General features: G+C 57.0%; 3 protein-coding genes across 6 annotated transcripts in view; 1 reads left to right on the top strand and 2 right to left on the bottom strand.

Annotated features, from left to right (window-relative positions):
* Window positions 1–2,926: 2,926 nt before the first annotated feature.
* Window positions 2,927–5,849, top strand: RASL10A (RAS like family 10 member A). Its single transcript, XM_058531732.1, has 3 exons — window positions 2,927–3,556; window positions 4,615–4,739; window positions 5,044–5,849. The coding sequence occupies exons 1-3, from the start codon at window positions 3,332–3,334 to the stop codon at window positions 5,309–5,311; spliced, it is 618 nt and encodes a 205-aa protein (XP_058387715.1). The 5' UTR covers window positions 2,927–3,331; the 3' UTR covers window positions 5,312–5,849.
* Window positions 5,843–11,276, bottom strand: GAS2L1 (growth arrest specific 2 like 1). Of its 3 annotated transcripts, none has more exons than XM_058531713.1 (7): window positions 11,166–11,276; window positions 10,307–10,416; window positions 9,574–10,222; window positions 8,114–8,221; window positions 7,931–8,027; window positions 7,678–7,849; window positions 5,843–7,136 (listed from the first exon to the last, which is right to left on the bottom strand). In XM_058531713.1, exons 3-7 carry the CDS (start codon window positions 10,201–10,203, stop codon window positions 6,140–6,142), a joined length of 2,004 nt encoding a protein of 667 aa, XP_058387696.1. In that variant the 5' UTR covers window positions 10,204–10,222; window positions 10,307–10,416; window positions 11,166–11,276; the 3' UTR covers window positions 5,843–6,139. The 3 variants fall into 3 exon arrangements, with proteins under 3 accessions (XP_058387696.1, XP_058387697.1, XP_058387695.1); XM_058531714.1 differs by having other exon boundaries at window positions 10,307–10,379; XM_058531712.1 differs by lacking the exon at window positions 10,307–10,416.
* Window positions 11,277–18,087: 6,811 nt separating this feature from the next.
* Window positions 18,088–24,320, bottom strand: part of EWSR1 (EWS RNA binding protein 1) — a 28,034-nt gene continuing 21,801 nt past the window's right edge. For both annotated transcript variants that reach the window (XM_058531715.1, XM_058531716.1), the window contains exons 12-17: window positions 21,088–21,217; window positions 20,255–20,377; window positions 19,604–19,766; window positions 19,066–19,163; window positions 18,492–18,744; window positions 18,088–18,302 (exon numbers count right to left, since the gene is read on the bottom strand). In XM_058531715.1, coding sequence (XP_058387698.1) covers window positions 18,263–18,302; window positions 18,492–18,744; window positions 19,066–19,163; window positions 19,604–19,766; window positions 20,255–20,377; window positions 21,088–21,217 — 807 coding nt within the window. In that variant the 3' untranslated portion in view covers window positions 18,088–18,262. The remainder of the gene's footprint in view (window positions 18,303–18,491; window positions 18,745–19,065; window positions 19,164–19,603; window positions 19,767–20,254; window positions 20,378–21,087; window positions 21,218–24,320) is intronic.

The raw sequence follows: 24,320 nt of genomic DNA, 5'->3' as shown, positions 1-24,320 counted from the left end.
GAATGCAATCCAGGGTGCTCGATCCCAGGGAAGGGCTGAAATCCGGGCAGTTGGGAAGAAGCTGTGTGGCAAAGGGCAGGCGGTGGGGGGGACGTCCAGCTATGGAGGACTAGGGCAATGATCTAGGGGACACAGAATTCTCCACCCGACGACTGCCCCTGTCCAGGCCCTCTCAACCGCCACCAGGCCACCCCACTTACTGTGGCTTAATTCTTCAGGGTTCAGCTTACGTGTGTCATCAGGCCCTTCCTGAGCTCCTACCCTCAGCCAGGCTGGTGCCTCCCCCGGGTCCCCTCAGCCCACAGGCCTGAACCAGCCCAGCGCTCCTGTTTCCATCTGTCTGTGCCTGGCTGCATGTCTGTCTCCCTCACAAGCCCCAGAGGGCAGACCGTGTGCCCAGCACCAGGTCCCATGTGCTGAGGGAGCAGATGTGCGGATGCTGGTGGGTGCTCCCTCGAGCACTGGATGGGAGCATGTGAAGAGCATGGGAGCAGTGGTGCAGCAGATAGCAGCCTGGTCGCCTCTCCTTGGGGAAAGAGGGAAGGAACCAATGAGAGAAACTTCGAAATTCACATCCCACGCAGACAGGCAGCCCAAGTTCTCTGGCTTGCTCATCTTTGGGAAGCCTGGCACCACAGCTGCCCACTCCTGTCACAGCTAAGCTCAGCCCCCATGGGCGACAGGGGGGCTTCCTCAAAGTCCCTCCCCACAGGGCCACAGGCTCCAGCTCACCTCCTCCTGAAGCCCCTCTGGCTGCTGGGCCCAGATGAAGTTGGGCTTCTCAGAAAGTCAGGCTCGGTGGCCCAAGATCCTGGGTTCCAGTCCCCGTGCTGCCATTTTCCTGCTGGACAATTTTGGGCAAATATGACATCCCTCTGCGCCTCAGTGAGCACGCAACCACGGCTCAGGGCTCCGCACATCACAGGTCCTTGATAAACGGGAACTGCTGCCAGTGATGCTGATCCAAGAGTCTCCTGGGGACTGTGTCAGCCCTGTGGAGTTTGCAGGACATCGTGGGAGCTTTAGGACATCCCCTGTCCACAGTGTCCTCCATCATTCCAAAACCACACACTGAGAAACCACACTGGGGCTCAGAGACACCCCACACACACACACAGCCCTGTTTATGGTTCCTGAAGAAGCCAAGGAGGCACTCTGTCAGCGAGTGAAGCAAGGAGGTTTTCCATAGGAAGGACACCCAGAACTGACTCCCAAGGGTGGGCAGGAGCAAGGAAAGAAGGTGCTCCAGCCAGGGAAGGGGGCCCCATCGAGAGCCTTAAGGAAGACCATCCTGACGTCAGCCCCACACCCTGCTGAGTGCCAAAAGGGAAGGGGGGCTTAGTTTATTTACTCCCTGTCTTGTTCCCCAAAGGAATTGAGGCAGCTCACAAAACCCAAAAGCCTGAAGAGGGGAACTCTGGTGAAGGGAAATATCATGGCGGAAAAGGAAGATGAAGTCAGGGGTCCCCACACACTGGGCTTGAAGACATGGAACACCTGCCAGAGGTAGCCACCAGTCTGGCTCTGAGCTCCCTAGTGGCTGAGGCGAAGAGTGAAAGCAGAGCCAGGTCCCTGATCCAGTGTGAGAGGATGAAAACACACTCACTGGTTTGGAGAAACACCCTCCGGCTGCCATCACCTGCTCCCTGGAGGATGCATGCACCCCCTCCACTCCAGGTTTAGCTCCTCCTCCCTCTTCCACTTCCTCCAGGCTGGGGTGGGCACTTTGTCTCTGCTCTTACAGTTCCTAGATCCCATGTGTTCTAGAACCTTCTCTCGTAAGGCAGGACTTTTTTCTGTCTTTCTTTTTTTAATCCATCTCAGCATCCTGGCAAGCAGTAAAATTGGGAATATTTGTTGAAAAGACAGATAAGTGAAACCCTTGGTCAGTGCAGAAACATAGAGATGTCTGGGCATTTCCCCCAGTGGCTGGGCATCTGGTCAGAGATGTGGGAGCCCCCTCTGCAAGGAGGAAGCAAGTAGAAGCAGGATGGGGGGCTAGACATAGCCAGATTTCCCAGGCTCTGATGGGGAAAGAGCTCCTCACCAGCCCCAGGGAGGGGGGATTCCAGCCTTGAAGAAGCTACAGGTGGAGACCCAGGCAGAAAACTCAGCCTTAGCAGTGATGAAAGTGGTGTCGACCAATTTTTAGATCTTTCAGCCTCGTTGGGACAAGGATTTGGGGCTGAGCTGCTGTGCCCCCGTGTGTGCTGTGCTCAGCACCCTCTCTCTGGCCCTCCCTCAGTGACGGCCGTTTGACATATTGTTTAGTGCTGGCCATCTACCCCTGTGGGCAGCAGGAAGGTGGGAGGGCTCCTCAGAGGCGACCGCAAGGCTGCGGGTCAGGGGCCATCCACTTCCCCTCAACCTTGAAGAGTCCCCTCTCCGGCCTCAGTGCTCTCTCTCAAATGGAGACACCAGGTTGAGCCTGTGGATTCAAGGATCACGCTCACGTAGGTACTAGCTTAGTGAAAAGCCCGGCATGTAGTAGGTTCTCAAGAAACGGTGTCTGCCTTTGATGGATGCGGAGCAGAGCGCCAGCGCAGTGCGGCGACTCGCCCAAGGTCACACAGCCGGGGCTGGACCCGACCCCGGGCGGCCTGACTCCGGCGGGCGGGCCGGGGTTTGTCTGGAGCCAGCTCGGGGGAGCGGTGTTTGGCGGAGCGGACGCGGACGTGGGCGGGAAGGGACTTCTATTTTGGAGCGGGTGAGAGGAGCACGGTTCGCCGAGGGGGCTGGGTCCCTCCCCGGGCTCCCTGCGCCCCACTCACCTTCTTGCGACCCTTCCCGGGAGGGGCGTCCTGGGCGGGTAGGGGGAGGTGGGGGCGGTGGGCGGGCGGTTACCTCATCGCTGCCTCCCCGAGGCTGCGCTCGCTCGCTCGCGCCGCCGGCTGGGGCGGCGACTCCGGGCGCTGGGGCGAGAGAAGGACGGAGGGACGGAGGCGCCGAGAGGCAGCGCCGCCCCCCGCGCCCCGCTCCGCTGCGGGACCCGCACGGCCAGGTCGGACCTCGGTGCTCCGCGCTGCCGGCGGCGCCTCCATCGCGCTGCGGGGCGGAGGCGGTGTCTGCGCGCCGCGCGCGGGTCTGTTCTGTCCAGAGCTTCGGCCCCCGCCGGAGCCGCTCGTGCGTCCGCCGTCGCCTGCTCGGCTGTCTGTCTGCCCTCCCGCCGCCAGCTCCGTCCTCTGACCTGGCCTCTCCGGACCCCGGGTGCTCCGGGGGGCGATGAGGAGTGAGGCGGGGCTGGGGCGCACAGGGCAGGGCGCGCGTGGCGCACGGCGCGGCGCCGGCCCATGAGGCTTCCCAACGCGGGGCGCGGCAGCGCGCGCGGGCCATGGGGGGCAGCCTGCGGGTGGCCGTGCTGGGCGCCCCGGGCGTGGGCAAGACGGCCATCATCCGCCAGTTCCTGTTCGGTGACTACCCCGAGCGCCACCGGCCCACGGACGGGCCGCGCCTCTACCGGCCCGCGGTGCTGCTCGACGGCGCCGTCTACGACCTGAGCATCCGCGACGGCGACGGCGACGGCGCTGGCCCGGGTTTGAGCCCCGGGGGTCCAGAGGTAGCGGCTCCAGGGGCGGGCCGGGGCGTGTGACAGCGTGTGTGTGTGTGTGGGTGCTTGGTGCACACGTGTGTGTCGGCGTGGACGGCCCCGGGGTGCCCGACTGTGTTCATGCATTGAAGGGTGAATGTGTGTCCTGGGCTATGTGTGTCTCACCCCTTCTCGCCGGCCTGGAGGCTCCCAAGACCAGGCCCGAAGCCCGGCGATTTTGCAAAGAGGCTTTTTCTCCCTGGCGTAAGTGCCTCTCTATTTGCCTGCCTCCGCTGGTGGGTCTGGATCAGGGCGAGGTGGAGCCTGGTGGCGCCTCCTGAGAGCGAGCCTTGTGTGCCCGGGGCCTTGGGCAGAGCCGCAGTGGGAGAGTCTAGGGCCAGACACAGGGGTGTACTTTCTAGGGGGGGTCATTCTCTTCTCCTTCATTCCTGTGACCTGGAGCAAAGACTCGTTTAGTCATTTGTGCAAAGTCCAGAACAGACTTTGAATCCTTGGAGCTAGATGCCTCCAAGAGGTGAAGAGGAAAGAGCAGGCAGGATTAAGCAGGGCTTCCTGGAGGGAGTGGCATTTGGGCTGAACCTGGAAGGATGAGAGAAGTTTTGACTAAAAGCAGCAGCAGAAGCCTTCCTGGTGGAAAGAACAGCATGTACAGCTGCCAACAATCAGTGGTCCCTGAGAGCTGGGGGAACACGGGCCGGGCGCTTCGGAATAATCTTAAGGCAGTAATAACCAGCGAGGGCGTCTAGGGAGGGGAGGGGCCTGACCCGAGCTGAGCTGTGGAAAGCTGGGAGGAGGAGGAGGAGGAGGTGGAAGATAGGGGGTGGGCGGAGAGGAGACCGGGAGTTAAGGAGGGCTGGTGGCTGACCGGCTTCAGGCACCGCTTGTAAATTTTTGCCCAGACGCCCACGAGGGCAGTAGGGCCCAGGGAACTTGGGGGAGAGGGCGCACAGACGGGGATGCGGACGGCCGAGGCCTGAGGATGGAGTTCAGCGTCAAGGCCCCTGCAGAAGGTCAGGAGCGGGAGAGTGGGAAGGGGGCTCCGGCAAACCCCGGCCTCCCGCCCCCAGGAGTGGCCGGATCCTAAGGACTGGAGCTTGCAGGACACGGACGCCTTCGTGCTCGTCTACGACATCTGCAGCCCGGACAGTTTCGACTACGTGAAGGCGCTGCGGCAGCGAATCGCGGAGACCAGGTGGGGGCGCGGCCGGAGCTGTGTGTGGGGAGGGGGGGAGCATTTGCCGGTCAGGCCGGGTCTTTGCCCGCGGGGAGTGGGCGGGCTCTTCCACCGTCGTGGGCCGGCTCTCAGGCCTGCCGGGCCAGGCCTTTGCCCATGGGAAGGTCTCCAGCTGTATCCGGTCTTTGGGACACACGGGTCTGGTGTTTGCTGGGGGTCTCTGGCCGCAGGAGGGGATGCTCCTGAGTGTCTGTACCCACTGGGGGGATTCAACGGTCGTGGGGTCCCGGCACCGCGGCCCTGATGCCCATCTGGCCCCCAGGCCGGCGGGCGCACCGGAGGCGCCCATCCTCGTGGTAGGCAACAAGCGGGACCGGCAGCGGCTGCGCTTCGGGCCTCGGCGCGCGCTGGCCGCCCTGGTGCGCAGAGGCTGGCGCTGCGGCTACCTCGAGTGCTCCGCCAAGTACAATTGGCACGTGCTGCGTCTCTTCCGCGAGCTGCTGCGCTGCGCTCTGGTGCGCGCGCGCCCTGCGCACCCGGCCTTGCGCCTGCAGGGGGCGCTGCATCCGGCGCGCTGCAGCCTCATGTGACCGAATTGGATGCCGCCGCCAATGGCGGAGGGGCCCTCATTTGCCTGGGACAACTAGGGACCCGGATTGGACGAGATTGCCCAACTCTCTCGGATTGGAGAGGACAGTCTACCCCCTGATTGGATGAGGAAAGCTCCCACCCAGTCTCCTGGGCAACAGGCCTCTCTTTGAGCCTCATTGGACCCAGCCAGGCCCCAGGCCCCATTGGACAAGATCAGTCCTTTCTGGGACCTCATTGCGCCATGATCCCATTGGATGGAAGGGACTTGGCTATGAATCTGATTGGAAACTCGCAGACGCTCCTGGAGTTTCACTGGACAAACTCTTGTGTCACACCTCTCAGGTGGTAATAAAGGAGGAAACAATTCACGTGCACCTGGCGTTTCTGGGCTGGGCCGGATAGTCTTAAACCTGGAGGTCAGAGCTGCCAGGCGTTGCACCCTGTCAGTTAACTCCAGAACCCAACTTGTAGTGAGGGCCCCAGAAGGCTGTGATGGCCCCAAGGCTGAGTCCCCAAGAAGCAGACACAAGTGGCTGAAACAATACTTTACTGTCAGGCTCTGCAGGGCCACAGGACCTCAGGAGGGGTCCTCACTGGGCTGGCCCAGCCTCCTCTAAGGCATTCAATAATATTAGTCATTAAATAGCAATGCTCATCCCCCAACCGGAATGTACAACAGAGGTCCCATTGTGCCATGTGGTCCCAAGGGGTCTGGTCCCATGAGGTCTGGTACCCGAGAGGCAGGGGGGGCTCCCTGATGCTGAGGGGTTAAGGCCACAAAGGAAAAGGAGAAAGAATGGGGACCTGGGGACAGCTGGGCTGGTCCATCACATCCAGGAATCCGGCTCAGCCCTTGGGCTGACTGAGTGCAGGGCATGCCAGGCCCTGGACTCTGTGGGTCCAGATGGGCGGCGGGGGCCCCGTGGCGTGGGAATGCGTGAGGGTTTTCGGTCTGGCTGTGTATCCATCCGGCCCCGAGCCCAGGTCCTCAGGGGTTCCAGGCCAGCCAGGGGGCTCCCAGGTGCATCTGGCGGGCCCCCTACACCAGGGCAGGGGCTGCCTTCATCGGAAGAGCTGGACAGGGCTGGGCCTCGGGGCCCGGGCAGCCCATTGGCCATCCGGCCAGAGTCCCCAGGTTGGCCACACTTGCCAGCCAGGACGCTGAGGGAAGAAGAGGAGGAGCTGGAGGAACAGTAGGCCGAGTCAGGAGCTGGAGGGTCAGGGGCCGGTCCGGTGGGGGTCCCGCCAGTAGCAGCCTGCAGGGCTTGGGCGTTGGCCAGGAACTCCTCTTCCAGGCGCCGGAACAGCTGCTGCTCCTGCTGCGGGTCAAGCTGCAGGGGTGTGCGGAAGACACTGGCCGGCGTGCTGCCCAACTCTGGACTGGGGCTGGAGACCCGGGGAGGCCGGGGGGCTGCAGGGCTGCGGGCACGGGGAGTCTGGGGGCTGCCTCTGCCCTGTGGCACCCACGAGTGCTGCCCATCTCGGTCCCTACGCACGAGCAGCACAGCCTGCTCCTCACGGCTCTGGCTCCGGGCCCGCCGGGCAGGGCTGGGGGCCGACAGCTGGGCTCCCCTGCCTCCTGAGGCCCCACGGGGCCGCCCCCGATCCAGCCGGTCTCGGGACTGGCTGCGCGGGGCGGGGGGCCGTCTTGGGGAGGCTGGGGTGCCTGTGGTCAGCCGCCGGCTGGGCCGCTCCCTCCGGGGGCCAGTGCCTGAGTCGTCACTGCGGGCACCAAGGGGGCCACTCTGGGCTGAGGAGGCGGAGGAGTCGCTGTCCCCGGAGTGGCGGCGGGAGCGGGGATGGGGGGGCAGCTGGTCCCGGGCCCTAGGGCAGGGGAACAAGAGAGAGGGATGGGGCACCACGGAGAGAGGACTGTTGTGCAGACAGAGCAGGGGGAGGAACGAACCAGCAGATTTGTGGTTGGTGAGGGGCCGGGAAGACACCTGTGGTAGTGGTGGGGTGTTGGTGGGGGCTGTCAAGGGCTTGTCTGTCCTGGGAACTTCCAAAGAGAAGTAAGAGACTGCAGCAGCTTCTTGCGGCCAGCCTCCCCCCGACCCCAAGGCAGCGGAAGTAAGGCCTCGCAGGCCCTAAGTGGCCCCTCCCCAGGCCTCCTGTTTCCTGGACAGGCCAGAGGGAAGCGGGGTTGGACTGGCCGCCACCCAGCCCCCAGGGCCCGCCCCAGCTGTGTTGTTCGTTTGGTTGGGTTGCCATGGAGATGGGAAGCCAGGCCTGCCCCCACCCACGGGAACTTTTCCCAGGGTGTGAGTCACTCTGGAGCACAGGCGCCTTTGTCATCCAGGCCAGGGCGGACACTCCTCACCCCCACCCTCTGGACCCCTCACCCCCATGTCCTCCCGCCTCTCACCTGAGCGGTGTCTCGAGCCCCTCCTTTGAGCTGCGTAAGCTAATGGGTGTCACGTCGGGCCGGGAGCCTCGCCGCTCACCCCCAGGGGCTGGGCTCCCAGCGCGGGAGCTGGGCGCGGGTGACACCCTCTGGGGGGAGAAGGTGCGGGCCCTCGGCTGGGGTGGGCGGTGGGCTGTGGGGAGAGAGGACGGGGGCGTGTGAGGGGAGAGAGAGCCACAGAGATGAGCCTCCCACCCTCACCGTGGGCACTGACCCGAGGAGGAGCAGCGGCAGGGGTCGTGCTTGTCCAGGTAGTGCTCCAGCGTGTCCCAGCCGCCGCCCACGCGCACCATCACGTGGCTCCTCAGCACCTGTGGGAGCCGGCGTGGGCAGGTCACGGCCTGTCCCCTGGGCCTGGCAGCCCACTCCCTGGGCAGGAGCAGCCCCTCCCTCTTACCCGCACAAAGATGAGCAAGCTGGAATCTCCCACGCGGTACTTCCCCTCCGAGACCTTGATCATGGGAAACTGGTCTGGACAGGTGCAGCAGCCTAAGATCTCCCTCACCTGAGGCCAGAGCGGAGAGGCCGGAGGTCAGGGGTCACGTCCCTCCTTCTGGGGCCTGATGTCAGCGGCTCCAGGATCAGGAGGAAGTAGGTCCTTCTGGGGAACGGGGGCATGGACTGTGTTGCCCCAGACGTGGGTGCAGCCTCTACACTTGACCTTTACCAGCTCTCCTTTCTCTCTGGCTATCAGGGGTCAGGAAACTGACCAGGAGAAGATGGTGGGGCTGTGGTCAGGCCAGGGCCTGGGACCCCAACAAGGCACATCCCGCAGCCCCTGAGCCTGGGGGAGCCCTGGAGCCTGTCACCCACTTCACAGACATGAAGGCCACAGGGAGGCCAGGTCCTGGGAGGAGGCAGGTCATGGACATGAGTGCTGGGGCCCACACCACACTGAGGCGGGGGTGCCACAGACACGGGGCACACGCACACACAGGCCACCGCCCGGCGAGCACATGTCTACCCACACGCCCCCACCCCCGGCCCCGGCCGGGAGCTGCCAGGCTGGCTATGTGGGCGGCCCTGCCCGCCTCCTCGCTCACAGCAGAACCAGAGGAAATGAGCAGGTGGAGCCTCGGGTGACCCTGGCCTGGGGCAGGGGTGGGGTGGCAGCCTCTGCCCACGGCCATGCAGCTCCCTCCCTCCAGGACGGGCACATTATAATCCTAACCTCCTGATAAGAAGGGAACTCTTGGCCTGGCTGCGGGAGTGTCAGGGACACCTAGGTCCTGGGAGGAGGAGGGAGCTGGGGGCATGGTCTGGCACCTCCTATGCGTAGAGCAGAACTAATCCTGCAGCTCCCAGCAGCAGCATCTCTGGGCTTGGCTTCCCAGATAAGTGATGAGGGCCCTGGGGAGCGGGAGGGGCCTGCAGAGCTTCCCTAGGCATTCACTGAGTTCCTACTGTGTACCAGGCACCTTGCCCAGGGCCAAGAGTCTCAGGCACCCACTCAGCCTCAAGCTCCGTGATGTTGTGGATGCAACTGTCTAGTGCTCTAGTGCAGGGAGGGCATACAAGAGGGGCTCCAATCATGCGGCCCCCCGATGAAGGCATACACAGCACTTATCTGGTGCACGTTAGCACACAAAGGCAGGCGCGAGATAATTCAGTGGAAGCCCCGATTTTATCCCAGGCCCAGCTGGGCCTCTTCCTTATCTGGGCCTGCTCATCTCCTTGGGGCCAGGTATACACTTGGTGCTCAACATATGCAACCCTTTCCATGGGGCACGCTAGCCTGCAGATACCCAGGTTCAGGGACCGGTTGCGGGCACCGGCTCTGTGTTTGGTCCCTGGCACACAGCACTGGGTCTGTGTAAGCAGGGGCCGCCAGGCACGCGCACTCGTTGGAGAACTCACCAGCTCGTCGAGGTTGCGCAGGTCGCTGGGTGTCATGCGAGGCCCGCGGGTGGGAGCCCCCGGTGCAGTGCTGGTTTCGGCGGGGTCCTCAGCAGTGGGGGCGTTGGGGGCTGGGGGTGCAGCGCGCAGCTCCCGCTCGATCTCCTGTTCGAACTGCACGAGGCGAGGCGCGAGCAGGCCAAGGCGGGCCCCGCGCCGCGCCACCTCCAGCAGGCACAGCACCACACTCTTCTCGTTCTTTCGCAGCACCAGGTCCTCAGTCTCAAACATGAGCACTTCGGGCACACCCAGCTCCGTGCGGCACCAGCCGATGAAGGTGGCCACGTTGTCGCGGGCCATGAAGGAGCCGGGCGCCACGCTCTGCGCCTGGAAGGCCACACCACGGGCCGGGCGGACAGCTGCCAAAGCGCGAGCGGCCTCCGTGACAGCATTGGCATGTCGGCACAGGGTGGTGCCTGTGGCTAGCCCCATCAGGAAGCCATCGCCGCCACTGGGCAGACCCAGGCCGTACAGGGCGTTGAGCCACTCGGCCAGGTCCTCCTTCATGGCCTCCACGTAGGCCTCACTTGAACGGAACGGCCGCACACTCTTGGCTGCAGAGCCCGCGATGCCCGCCACTGGGTCCGCCATGCCCGGGCCAGCCGAGTCACTGTGGGCAGGGACACAGGTCAGACTGGTGTGAAGGCCCCGCAAGCGCGCCGTACAGACTAAGCCGTTGGCCACCTGCACCCACCTGTCATCTCAGGCCAAATGCCTGGGTTTGAGTGCTGGCTATGAGAAACTTCTCTGTACCTCAGTTTCCTCGTCTGCGAAATGGGTACAATATTAACTTCCTCATAGGACCTAATGGGATAATTTTTATAAATGACTTAGTGTCCATAAGTGTTTGCTGTTTGGCTCTTTTGGGGGGATATTGGGGGACTTGGCTGAGTCCTCCCTCACAGGCAGGGAGGCCCCCATCCTCATTGCCCTGTGTAGATGCCCTGTAGATGAAGAGCTGAGCTCTAGAAGATGACGCCTACAGCCGTGGGCTCACAGGTGACAGGAGAGGAACCCAGGTCCCGACCTCAGGGAGGGGTTAGTTCCATTGCTCAGGGCTGCTGCGGATCCCACCTCCTCCCCCCCCCCCCCCCGGGAAGGTCCCGGGTCCTCCCTCAGCACCCCCCTAATCTAAGGACTGTGTCATTGTAACAACGGCATAGCAGTAATAGTAACCGTAACCGTAATGACCGTGGCCAGGGCGGAGCGCGCAGTGATATTATCTCCATTTTACAGATGAGGAAACTGAGGCGCAGAGAGGGTGAGAGCTCACTCAAGGTCGCAGAGCAGTGGGTGCCGGAGCCGGGCCGCGTTGCTGATCCGTGATCCGGCAGCCCGCTGGCGGGGCCCAGGCCCCGCCTCCTCCTCCGAGCCTCCCTAGATCCCCAGGCCGGGACTCAGAACGGCCTCCGCCAGCCCCTGCTGTCCTCCGTCTTCAGCCCAGAGAGGGAGCGGGGCCGTCCAAGGTCACACAGCCCGAGGAATAGAGGCCGCAGCCGCCAGGTCCCATCAGTGCGCGCTGGGCAGGGGGTGCTAGGGGTCCCCACGCTCACCTGGCTCATCCCGCGGCCTCGGGGAGCATCGCCCCGGTTGGGGCCGGAGCCGGGCCGGGGCCGCCGCCCGAGCCACCGCGGATCCCGGTCCGCGCCGCGGCCTCCGCGCCCGCCGTCTCCGCCCCGCCTCCCTGGAATTCGGATCCGGCCTGGAGGGGGCGGGCGGGGCCGCGCTCTTAAAGGGGCCGCGCCGTTCCCGGGCTGGCAGGGCGGGCTGGGGGAGGAGCTGCAGTCTCCCGACTGGGGCGGGCCCGGAGCCAGGCGACCCTACCAGCCAGGACGGCCATCCCACCCAAGCTAGTTCCCACGATCCCTCCCACCCTCCTTGGTCTCCTGGGGAGAGGTTTGGGAGCTTTTAATTGCACCCCCTGCCCCAATAGTGGCCTCCCTGGGGGGCCGCACGGCCCATTCCCAAGACCAACTCAGGAAGCGATAGGAGCCGGAGGCTGCAAAGTCACCTCCGGCAGGAGTAAACCTCTCTGCGTCAGATAAATGAGGCCGCCCACCCTCGGATGACCAGCTTCCTACCCGCAGGGCCAGCCTCCGGGAGGGGGAGGATGGCCCCCGTTTTCCCACTCCGTGTCCAACTGCTCACTGAATACTCATTTTTAACCATGAGTTAGGGGAACCCGTTTCTCGGATGAGGACACTGAGGCTCAGAGGGGTAGGCAGGTGGCTAAGGCCCGCATATCTGACGCCGCTTCCCCTACCCTGCGGGCAGGGGAGAGGCGGGTCCCCGACCTCCTCTGGCTGCCCGGCTGGGCACAGAATAAAGGGGAGAAGAACCAGAGGGATGAGAGGCAGCCTGGGGCGGCCTGGCTCTGGAGGGTTAACCCCCGGCTGGTTTCTTTTCAAACTAGAGAGGAGGGACCTGGCCGGGATCAGCGGGAAATCCTGCCCCCTGCTGCTGCTGGCCAGTTGGGGACGCCAGGACTGGCTGGGTGACAGCCTTGCTGGCCAGAGGAGGCCAGATTGGGGAGAAGCACCACCAACAGTAGCCAATGTTCAGAGCTTTAATAAAGCTCCTACTGTGGCCAGGCCTGCTCTGTGCCCTTGACCTGAAGGAAATGGTGAGTCACCCCTAGGAGGGACACTTTTATGGCCAAACTAGGGCTCAGTCAGGAGAGCAGCTGATGGGTTTGAACGTAACTGTTATGAAAATACCCTCATTCAAGGACCAGGGGCATTTGTTGAGTACCTACTGTATGCTAGACCTCCTCGTCTTACTGAATCCTCATGACCTTTCAAAAGGGGGGTGCTCCCCCCAATGCCCTGGACACCCAGGTGGTGCAGGTCCTGCTCTGCCCTCTCCTCCAGCCCCCTCCCCCCACCGCAGAGTGAGGAAGGCCTGTAACCAGTCATAATAATGGCTGAAGTTATGTGGCACCTACTGTGTGCTGAGTCTCTTGGCGCTGGAAACCAAGAGCAAAAAGCAGGGAATGAAACAGAGCCAGCTCAGGGCTGCCAGTCTAGCAGGGAGGCGACCCCTGGGCTGAAACAGGGATGAGGTGCTGGGGAGAACGGACGGATGGAGCCAGGTGAGAGGCAGCAGGAGTTGGGGTGGGATGGGCCTGCAATTGAAAATCCGTGGTTGGGAAAGGAGGTGAGGGAGGCAGCCGTGTGATATCAGGTGGGTGTTTCAGGCGGAGGGAGCAGCCAGGGCATGTTCGGCAGGTGGGCAGGTGCATGGTGTGTTCAAGAAAGAGTGAGGAGGCCCGTGAGGCTGGAGTGGAGGGAGATCTAGGGAGGGATGAGGATAGATTGGGGGCAGATCAAGTAGGGCTTTGTGGGCCATGCCTCTTTTGAAGGACATGGGAGCCATGGAGGGATTTAGAGCAGGGGAGGGGTGTGGCCTGACTTAGGTCTTAACAGGTTCCCTGTGGCTCTGTGGTGGGCAGGGCAGGAGCCCTAGAGGAAGCCAGGTGGTGCCAATGGGGATGGTGAGAGGGGGATGGATTCTGGCTGTTTGATAGGATGTGCTGGTGACTTAGGTGTAAATGTGAGGACAGAGTCAAGAAGGACTTGCAGGTTTGGGACTGCCAATATCTGAGGAGGAAAGGACTGCTGGAGATGGGTCGGGGGAAAGATCAGAGTGTGGATACTAAGTAATTTAATCCTCAAAATAATCCTATGAGGTATGAAGCTTTTATGTGTTCTCATTTTATAATTTGCGGAAACTGAGGCCCAGAATGGGCAAGGAATGTGTGGGATCAGCAGCCGTGCTGGAATTTGACTCCTGCTCTGGACATAGGAGAGGTCGGACTGCACCCAGACTGAACCCTGCTGTTGGTCATTGGGCGAGATAGTTAAGCCCCCGAGCCTCAGTTGCACCATCTGTAAAATGGGGCAATAGTAGTAGTCACGTCATAGACTTGTGAAAAATGATAGCATTACTCAGCTCAGTGTAGCTGGGATGTGTGTCCACTACTCCTCTGAGGAGGAGGGGACCAGAGGAGGACTTGCTTCTCCCTACCTCCAGTCCCCTGAGCTGTGGCCTGCCATCACAGAGGCCCACGCTGACCATAGACTCTACCATTGTGATTCTAGGACACGTGGCAGATGTGGTGCCGACTGGTGTGGCCACACCTCTGGCTTTGACCCTGTCTGTTGTGTGGTAACCTCTCCTGTTTCTTGCAGGACCTAGGGAAGCCACATAAACTGCTGGAGGGACGAGAGGTTTGGCTATGGTTGTCCTGAGCCCATCCCCGCAGGCCCTGGAGGCCACCTTGGTGTACAGAATGCTGTGGCTCCACTGCAGGCTTGGTCTTGCCCTTGGCCAGTGGGCACATGGCCGGATTTCATGCCCCCACTGCTGGGTGCCAGGGAGCAGCCTGCCTGGCCTTGGTTGCAGCCGGAGGTCGGATGATGGCCGTGGAGTGTTCAAGTGAAGCCCTCACTGGCAGGACCCGGCCCTGGCACTGGGCAGCTCTGGTGCTGGTTGGGTCCACTCAAAGCTCTCTAGGCTAGACAGAGCCTGTGAGCACAGCCTAGGAGGAGTGAGTGACCCGCAGGGGGCTTTAGGCTGCTCTGTCCAGATGTGGGTCCAACCAGGATGACTGCTCCTGCCCTGCCTGTGGACAAGTGACCCCAAGCTTCCCTGAGCTGCCTCCTCTGCCCTCCATGAGAGAAGCAGAATCAGACAGCCCGAGGGCCTGCTTTCCAACCTGCCCCCATCACACTGTGCTCACTGCCCTGTACCCAGCAGCTCTGTCAGGGGGGCAGGCTGGGGCAGCTCGAGAGCCAGCTGTTGGGCCCGGTGTCTGGGAGATTAGCTCCCAGTTGCATTGGCCTTGGCCAATGTCCTTGGCCCCACAGCCGCGGCAGCCCTGGAGCCCCACGTTCCTTCCTGTGGAGCAGGTGAGCCACTCGCTGTGGGCCTTTGTCCACGTGTGGGGCAGAGATCAGTCTCCCCATGGACCCCACAGCCCTTACCCAGGCCGGCTGAGTGTGGCCTAGTGGGACCACGAGGCTCAGTTGGACATTTTGATTCTAAGTGTGACTGACCAGGAGCTCTTGGAGAGTTTGGAGCAGGGTGTGGGACCGAAGCAAGACTTTTTCTCTGACTTGTCCCTCCCACCTCTCCTGCTCCCCTCTGCCCCTGCCCATCCTCCACCTCTTCCTCCTCCGCACTGACCAGCCTTGTGCAGCTCTTCGAGACCGGGCTGCCCGAGGGCATCTGAGGTCATTGCAGTCCAGACGTTTCTTTTGGCTGAGAGAAATTGGTCGGCCTGACACTGACATAAACGCCTCCATCCTAGGCCTAGGCCCCCAGGACCTGAATGCCTCTTGCAGGACTGTTGAGCGCTGCTGACAAACCCCTCTCTAGGCAGAGACATGGGGCTTCTCCTGGGGCAGCCTCCAGCTCCAGGCAGGAGACAGGCAATGCCTGTCACATGCGATGGTTGTGCAGCAGCTTCCAGGAAGGGCCACTTGTTGTCCCTTAGCACCAGCTGCGGGCCTGGGAGGTGGCTGATCTGTAAGCCCCCCAGCCTTTCAGAAATAAGATGTGTGGGGAGGCAAGAGGGTGAGAGCATGGGAGGGAGGGAGAGGGCCCTCAACTCTCACCTCGGCTGCACAATGGCGAGCCCCACTCCTCATCTGAGGAACAGGGTATACTGTCCACCTCGAAGGGTTATTAGGAATTAAACATGTCGGAGCAGTGCTTGGCACCATGCAGGAGCCCAGTGATGTCGTGGTTAAGTCTGGGCCTCAGGGGTGTGAACACTGGCTCTGACACTTCTGACACCCGCCAAGGCTGAGGAGGGCGCGTCCTTGGCCCTTTGGAGGAACAGCACTGGCCCGTGTGGCTGGACTGCATTGAGCAAGGCAGAGCAGGGCAGCTGAGGTCACAGGGGCCCATGGGGGCCAGATCTCCTAGGGCCTTGTGGTCATGGCAAGCATGGTGGGAGCCCCTAAAGGGTTTAGAGAATCGACTTAACAGTGTCAGGAAGTCACTCTGGCTTCTGTGGGGAAAGGGCTACGGGGACCGAGGGAAGCAGGGAGCCCCAGAAGCAGCCAGGTGGCCTGGGCCGTGGTGGAGGGGGAGGCACGGGCATGATGGTTGGGCTGGGGCGAGTACGAGAGAACAAGGAATCGAGGACTCCAAGGTTCCGTTTGCTGAGATGGGGTGCAGGGAGGAGTGGGACAGGATCCAGCCCTGCTTTAAGCCCATCAGACACCCAGGAGGAGCTGGCACTTGGGAGAAGGGGGCGATGTCAGCAGTATGGAGGGTGGGAGGTCAGCCAGGCGGGGAGGGGGTTAGAGGAACCCTAACACCAGCCTGAGGGCTCTCCTACATTTAGAGGAGGCAGCAAAGGAGATCGGAGAACTGAGAAGGAACCACCATTGATTTGGCAACATGGAGGCAAGACTGATTGGAAGTGGGTTCTTGAAAGGGAGAGGAAATGGAAACAAAGGAAACAGAAAAATGGTCTGGTGGCTGGAGGGGAATAATGAAGGGGTAAGGGAGGGTTTCCCAAAGCGGGCAGAGCAACGTATATTCACACAGGAAACGACCTGGCAACACAGAAAAAAAAGGAACCTGGGACCACAGAGATGTATGTTAAACATATGTGCAGGAGGGGTGCAGTGAGCGCTGAGGACCCCTCCCTGTCCACCGGCAGAGACAGGCCAGTGATGCAAACCCTGTGCCGGCAGGGCCACCGTGAGACGTGAGGGATGCACCAGGTCCTCAGATGCTTCCCAGGGCCCTGCTGCCACCGGGCAGGGGATGGAAGGGAAGTAATTTCTTCCAAATTTTCTCACGCCTTCCCTTGACTAAAGGTGACAATTTCTCCTGGAACCTTTGGACACTAGCCGGTGTTTTTTGACTGGGGTGATGTGTTGAGGCCCGAGTTTGTTTCTTGACCGTCTGGTGATGAACTTCTTTATTCTTGGACTGAGTTTACAGTGCTTACTTGGAAAACCCCTTTCCCCAGGCAGGCAGGCATCTTTGAATGACTGCTGTCACCCCTGCATGGGAAGGCATCAAGACTTAAATTTTGGGGCAGGCCCAGTGGCACAGTGGTTAAGTTCGCAGGTTTGGATCCAGGGCGTGGACCTACACACCGCTCATCAAGCTCTGCTGTGGTGGTGTCTCATACAAAGTAGAGGAGGACTGGCACAGCTGTTAGCTCAGCAACAGTCTTCCTCAAGCAAAGAGGAGGAGATTGGCAACAGACCTTAGCTCAGGGCCACTCTTCCTCATCAAAAAAAAAAGACTTAAATCTACTGGCCTGGACCTAAAACAAACACTTGTCTCTTCTTGGACTTGCATAAACATAAGACTGACCAAAAAGGCCAACAGGTGAAGGGTCTGTGGCCCTTCTCATTTTCTTCCCAACAATTTTAGGAACATGCCCATCTGACCTTGCACAAGGCAACCAGGGAGATCTTAACAGTAGCCTCCATTTTAGTATTAGGCTGTTTATCAAATTTTAAAACACTGGCCCTGTAACATCAAGGAAGCTTCAGGGGCCAGGCCCGTGGCTTAGCGGTTAAGTGTGTGCGCTCTGCTACTGGCGGCCCGGGTTTGGATCCCAGGTGCGCACCCACGCACCGCTTCTCCAGCCACGCTGAGGCCACGTCCCACATACAGCAACTGGAAGGATGTGCAACTGTCATACAACTATCTACTGGGGCTTTGGGGAAAAAACAGGAGGAGGATTGGCAATAGATGTTAGCTCAGAGCCGGTCTTCCTCAGCAAAAGAGGAGGATTAGCATGGATGTTAGCTCAGGGCTGATCTTCCTCACAAAAAATAAAAAAAATAAATAAGGAAGCTTCAACATCACTGAGTAGGAAGTGAAAATAAAAATGGTTCCCCTTTCAGCTGTCACTGAGGCTGACCTTTGTTCTGACGCGTGTGGAACCTGACTCCAAACGCCCACCAAACTGCACTGCCGCCGGAGAGTGGCATTCAGAGGCTGGCGTGAACTGAAGGGGCTTCAGAGGGCAATAAGCCATGGTGACAGATCCTCCACACATCCCTCCTCGCTGCAAATTGAACAGACCTGGGCTATGACGTCCCCACGTCTCGAGATATGGCTCAGGGTCAAAGTGACACTCCAATCCCCTTTTCCTTGCTGGCAGCTCCGTGACCAACGCTGGGCATTCCCGCTTTGTTTTCACATCACTACTGTTTCAGATTTCCCCTCTCGACACTTGAACAAGCCTTTATCTGGGGCATGCTCCAGGCAGACATGCAGCGACTGCGGAACAGAGGCTGAGAAGGATGACTGTTTATAAACATTTGGAATTTTATTTAAAAAAAAAAAAAAAAACATCACAACCATGAACATTGTTACAGTTAGAGGCCCTCTTGGTTCTCCACAATGATACTGAGCATGCTCACAAGGGATTCCCATTGTTAAGTCTTAGTTAAACAACCATCTTTAAATGAAGGAAAAAAAAACTCGGCACACTACCATTTAACTTGCTTTAATGTTTCTTCACAAATGGTGAAAAATACTAAAGTACAGACAAGGAATAATCATAATGTTGTGGCCAACATTATAAATATGGAATTATAAATTTAAAACATTTTCTGGTTTAAAAAATAAATCTGGTAGTCAATGCAGCTCTGCGGGGTCTCTGCGTCTAGTAGGGCCGGTCTCTGCGTTCCTGACGGTGCTCGCCTCTGCAAGGCAAAAGGGAGAAAGGGGCGATGGGGTAAAGGGGAGGAAGGAAGCCCTTCCACAGCCCTGAGGCCTGGGCTGAGCCTCCTGCCTCCTCATAACAGGGTGGGACTCGACCCAGGCAAAGATGGGCAGGGGCTGCCCCCTCGATAGTGCCCTGGAGCCCGCAGCTGGTTTTCACCCTCACATACTTATCCATTTTGCCAGGTCCTCCACGCCCGCCTCTTCTTCCTCCCATCTGTTCCATCAAAGGGCCAGGGGGCCCCCCGGGGCCACCTCGTCTTCCTCCACCAAAGCCACCTCGGTCCATGCCCCGGCCACCACGGAAGCCACCTCTGTCTCCACCACGGCCACCTCTGAACATTCCACCAGGACCACCGCGGTCCATGAGACCACCTCTTCCTCCCCGCATGCCACCAGGGCCACCTCTGCCACGGTCACCACCTAAGGTAAGGGAGAAGATGGGAGAGAACAGATCAGTGGCAAGAAAAAGAGAAGGGGTGGATGCAGAGGCTGCTCAGGATCTGCTGCCTTCTCCCAGAGCAGAAACAAAGCAAACCGTTTCCTTGATGCCAACATCTGGGTTACCATTTAGAACAGCTGACAGAAATATAACGAAAAGAGTCCCAGTGCTAGGGCTGCACTTACTGAAACCACTGATGTGGTTCTTAGCAGTGGGCAACTAGAGTTTACCAAGCCCATCAAGTCAACAACAGAGGTTTAGTACCAAGAAGCTGAGGGAATGCTCACAAAACCTGTACCTACCTGGGGGTGGAAAGGGTGGCGGGAGGAAGCCTTCAGGCTTTGGGGCCTTACACTGGTTGCATTCCGTTCTCCAGGCGAAGTTCTGGTTTCCACACCCCCTGCGTAAAATTATATCACAACAGAAATCACCAATTGAACTAAAGAACTTGAATAAGCAAAGGCGACAGGAGCAGGCACACACTGCACTCCACCACCACAAACACTGGGTCCTGGCTCAAACCATTAACAGAATCTGTCTACAGAAAATGGCTTGAGAGCCACAGCCTCAGGCAGCAATGCACTCATAGGACCAGCGTCTGATCCAGCAAAATGTCTGTACAACCATGTACTTGTGGACCCTAGGAGTCCAGTGGAACCATGTCCTTCTTCAGAAGGCTCTGAAGCAACTGCTGAAGGACTGATTAGGCCACCTACCCCACAACAGAGCAATGAGGGTCATCATTATGCTCCTCTAGACAAAGAGAATCCAGCAGTCCTCCTCTCCCGAGTGGGAATGGGGTGACATGTAGGGTATCAATTTGCCAAGAGAAGTACATACGGATTGGGGCACTGCCAGTCTCCTGCTCGGTGCTGGACGTTTCCTCCTCCGGATGGGTTCCCTCGGGAACCCCGGGGCCCTCTTGGGGGGAAGCCTCCTCTGTCTCCTCCACGGCCTCCCATGCGACCCATGGGACCTCCAGGACCTCCTGGGCCGCCTGGACCTACAATAAGAAAAAAAAAATCTCTTTATAGCACCAGATTTGCTACAGGGAAATACATATCACTAAAATCACAGTTGTCATTGACCCATCACCTGCCCCATACTTTTCCACAGGTCCCAGGGCCTAACTCTGCGCTTTCCACGTACCTTCCTTCAGTTCGTTCCCACAACAACTGTATGAAGGCAGGCATTTTCATACAGATGAAGAAACCAAAGCAGAATAAATAAATGGCAGCCCCAGGATTGACACCCAGGCAGAGTGGTTCCACGGGGATTCCAGCCTCCCTGACCAATCAACCCATGTTCTCTTCTTCCTTTTACTCCCACAAACTTTTACTGTCAGCATTCAATAGTCCAGTATTGATTATACACATCTTTATGTATTTCTGATGGGCTTGTCTTTACTCGAGAAATCATTTCTCAGACAAGTGTACTAAAAAGCCTTCAAAGCATCTAAGAAGTAGCTCAGAGAAAGTGTTCAGTAAATACCTCCACGGAGTGGTGGCGGCATCCCTCTGCCCTCACGGGGAGGCATGCCACCTCGCATGCTGTTCATTGGAGGCTTCTTCCGAGCAAGAGACACTTTAAGTTTGCTCCCTTGAAAATCTTTCCCTGGAATGAGATAACAGAACACCAATTACTCCCAACCTCCAACTCTTCCCTCCTTGAGGGACAGGGCAAGGCTACACTACTCCTTTTTCACCAACTCCATGTTATCAACTCAACCATCCCCGCTGCAGCAAGTGTGCCCCACCCACAATCTTCTCTAAGATCTTCACCAGCAAGGCTAGAAAAGGCCTTCACCAGCATCAGTGTCGAGGCCATATATATATATAAAAACTCAAATGTACACCGGCTCACATGTCTGTGGGTCTTTCTGTACCCTCTGGTATCTGCGCTTAGAGAACCATTTACCACTTTAAGTAAAGTGGATTTGTAATAGTAATGACTGAAAAGGAGGGATCTGCTAATCCAGGGTCAGTGACTGGTGCGTCACATGGCCGATGGGAGCCAGGCAAGCAGCTCCCTGACAGCCATGCAGTCCTCTTCCAGGAGCAGACAGAGGTCTCCTTGCTCCTATGGCTCTCAAGTTCCTCCTTCCTGCCATGCCCTATAGTCCTGCAGAGGGAGAATATATCTATCCCTTGCCCCTAGAGCCACTTCAAGAATGATGTTCTAACAGAGTTAAATACAGTAGCAAGACCCTGTCTTTACTGGCGAGTTGACACATGCAACATTTGCTTCAAGACCCTCCGTGTGCCCCAGAGCAGGCAGAGTACAGAATGCCAGTGAGCACACCCTTGTCGATCTAGGGCTCCTACCATCAAACCACTCCACGGCTGCCTTGGCAGTTGGTGGGTCTTCATAGGACACTGTAGCATCGCCTTTAGGCTTTCCTGTTTCCTTGTCCAAGTAGATATGGATCATGGGTTGTCCAGTTCTCTTGTTCATCTAGGCATAAAAGCATAGTTAGGCTGTGACCAGAACATACTAGTTTGGAAGGAAAAAGTCCATGTGAAATTCAAAGAAGTCCCTTGAACTGTCAAAAGGAGTAATTTCTCAGACACACATTCAGTAAGATGTTAGTTTATCTCTGAGTAGTGGAATTATGGGTGGCTTACTTCCTAAACTGCTACAACAAATATATACTTAAATGATTTTTTCCTCTTAGGTATGTTTTATCACAAAAACCAAAACAGGCCCAAACCTCCCAAGTGTGTAAGTGAACAGAATGGGTCCCATTCCTTCCCTAGCCATCTTCTCCTGGTGTCCTCGCACCTGCCCCAACATTTTCTATGCCCACACTAACAGGGACCCAGTGAGAGCAGCCACCTCTTAGGAGGCACTCAGGCTTTGACGTCATCACATAAAACATATCTCACATACAGTAAAAATGACCCTTAAATCATCAAGTACAGTACACAGGGCTGTGAGTATGCTAAGAAGATTCTTGATTAACTCCAATACAGCCAGTTTTCCCTCCAGAGCTAGAACAGATCATGAGTTTTTCAGCTGAACACCAGATGCAGTTGGCTTGAATTCAGGAGCCAAAACGCACAATAGGACTTCATGTGTGTTTTTGCATTAAATGTGCATCTGATCAAAGTCTAATCTATACATATTTGTTTATGTCTCTAGTGATACTTGATAGTGTCTATTTATATGGCTTTTTTCTTTTTTTTTGGTGAGGAAAATCAGCCCTGAGCTAACAGCCATGCTAATCCTCCTCTTTTTGCTGAGGAAGACCAGCTCTTAGCTAACATCCATTGCCAATCCTCCTCCTTTTTTTCCCCCAAAGCCCCAGTAGATAGTTGTATGTCATAGCTGCACATCCTTCTAGTGCTGTATGCGGGACGCGGCCTCACCACGGCCAGAGAAGCCCTGCGTCGGTGCATGCCCAGGATCCAAACCCGGGCCTCCAGTAGCAGAGCGTGCGCACTTAACTGCTAAGCCATGGGGTCGGCCCTATGGCTTTTTTCTTAAAGGTGGAGGTTGTAATATATATAGCCTGATACCTATGGTTTTTATAAAGAACATATACATAAAGACTGAAAATAAATATTGCAAAATAGTGGTATGAATGATTCGATATGTTGTTTTTTTTTGGTCAGGAAGATTAGGCCTGAGCTAACATCTGTTGCCAATCCTACTCTTTTTGCTGAGGAAGACTGGCCCCGGGCTAACAGCCACGCCCATCTTCTTCTACTTTATATGTGGGGTGCCTGACACAGCATGGCTTGATGAGCGGTGCATAGGTCTGCATCCAGGATCCAAACCTGCAAACCCTGGGCTGCCAAAGCAGAGCGTGTGAACTTAACCACTAATATCCCAGTGGGCTGGCCCCAATGGGATATGTATTTCCAAAATCTCCTTTACTTTACAAAATTTTGATAGTAAACACCACAACTAGGAAAAAACCCCACACATAACATACCATATACATCACAAATAGAGATCTCCCAGAATTTAAGATCTATCAAAATCAACTATTTCTATCCAGCTGCAACAATCAGAAAATATCATTTTAATAAGACCATTAACCATAGCAACTAAAAAATAAAACAAATCTAAAAATAAAACTAATGAAGATTTGCAAGACCTTTAAGGAGATGGTCTTTACTAAAGACCTAAAAAAACGGAGATCCACCATGTTCGTGGGGTGAAAAAAGAGACTACTCAGGGCCGGCCCTGTGGCTTAGCGGTTAAGTGCGCGCGCTCTGCTGCTGGCGGCCTGGGTTCGGATCCCGGGTGCGCACCGATGCACCGCTTCTCTGGCCATGCTGAGGCCGCGTCCCACATACAGCAACTAGAAGGATGTGCAACTATGACGTACAACTATCTACTGGGGCTTTGGGGGGGGGGGAAAGAGGAGGATTGGCAATAGAGCTCAGAGCCAGTCTTCCTCAGCAAAAAGAGGAGGATTAGCATGGATGTTAGCTCAGGGCTGATCTTCCTCACAGGAAAAAAAAAAAAAAAAGACTACTCGGTATTATAAAAATGCCAATTCTCCTCAAATTGTCTTATTCAGTAAACATTCAATTTTTAAGGAACTACATAAACTGATTCTCAAATGTATTTAGAAGACCGAGGATTAAATAACAAAATATTCCTGAAGAAAAACAACAAAACAAGAATTGGCCTTACTGGATATCAAGACTTAGCATAAAGATACAGTAATTAACTGTGCTGTTAGCACAGGATCATACAAATTAACCAAAAGTATACAAGATAGCCAAGAAATAGAACCAGGTATGTGTGGAACTTTCTATGTGACAGATATAGCATTATATACCAGTAGGGAAAGGATGGAGCTTTCAATAAATGTGGCTGGAACAAAACGTCTTGCAAATAGAAAAAAATGAAGACACAAACCAGTAAGGAAAAGACTGATAATGAACAATTCAACTGCCTTAAAATTAAGAACTTCTATTCATCAAAAGAAAATGAGTAAAAGTGAGCCACAAACTGGAAGAATATATTTGCAACAGGCAAGGATCAGCATTCAGACAACATAAAGAACTACGAGTAAATCATCAAATGACAAATGACTCAATGAAAAATGAGTACAAGACACAGACATTTCAGACGATGGTATGCAATTAGAACAACATTACTAGCAATGAGAAAAAAGCAAATTAAAACCACATTTCCATTTTCTTCTACCAGATTAGCAAAAGTTAAAAAGTCAGGTGATTCCCAGTAGTGGTGAGGATGTGGTGAATGTGATCCCAGGAATGCTGGCAGAGTCTAAGTTGGGTAGCCATACTGTTATCTTGTCAAGTGAAACATGCACATACACCTTAAGAACTAGCAAGTCTACACCTGGGTACAGCTGATCCTCATTATTCATGGATTCAATATTTGCAAATTTGCCTACTCACTAATATTTATCTGTAACTCCAAAACCAATACTTGTAGCACTCTGTGTTATTTGCAGACATGCACAGAGCAGCAACAAAATTTAAGTTGCTTGATGGACATGTTCCCAGCTGAGGGAGAACATGACGACGTTCTGCCCTCTTGTTCCAGCTCTTGCTAGAGAAGATCAGAGAAT

This window comes from Diceros bicornis, chromosome 35 (assembly GCF_020826845.1).
Source record: "Diceros bicornis minor isolate mBicDic1 chromosome 35, mDicBic1.mat.cur, whole genome shotgun sequence".
Taxonomy (NCBI): domain Eukaryota; kingdom Metazoa; phylum Chordata; class Mammalia; order Perissodactyla; family Rhinocerotidae; genus Diceros; species Diceros bicornis.
Note: the sequence above shows the minus strand (reverse complement) of the source record. Positions and strands in the feature narration are given on the sequence as shown.

Excerpts from the sequence above, each read along its gene's own strand:
- RASL10A (XM_058531732.1), top strand. The coding sequence starts at position 3,332 with ATGGGGGGCAGCCTGCGGGTGGCCGTGCTGGGCGCCCCGGGCGTGGGC. Across the intron at positions 3,557-4,614 it reads TGAGCCCCGGGGGTCCAGAG|GAGTGGCCGGATCCTAAGGA; the intron begins GTAGCGGCTCCA and ends TCCCGCCCCCAG. Across the intron at positions 4,740-5,043 it reads CAGCGAATCGCGGAGACCAG|GCCGGCGGGCGCACCGGAGG; the intron begins GTGGGGGCGCGG and ends TCTGGCCCCCAG.
- GAS2L1 (XM_058531713.1), bottom strand. The coding sequence starts at position 10,203 with ATGGCGGACCCAGTGGCGGGCATCGCGGGCTCTGCAGCCAAGAGTGTG. Across the intron at positions 8,222-9,573 it reads TGCGCAACCTCGACGAGCTG|GTGAGGGAGATCTTAGGCTG; the intron begins GTGAGTTCTCCA and ends CTCTGGCCTCAG. Across the intron at positions 8,028-8,113 it reads GCTTGCTCATCTTTGTGCGG|GTGCTGAGGAGCCACGTGAT; the intron begins GTAAGAGGGAGG and ends CGGCTCCCACAG.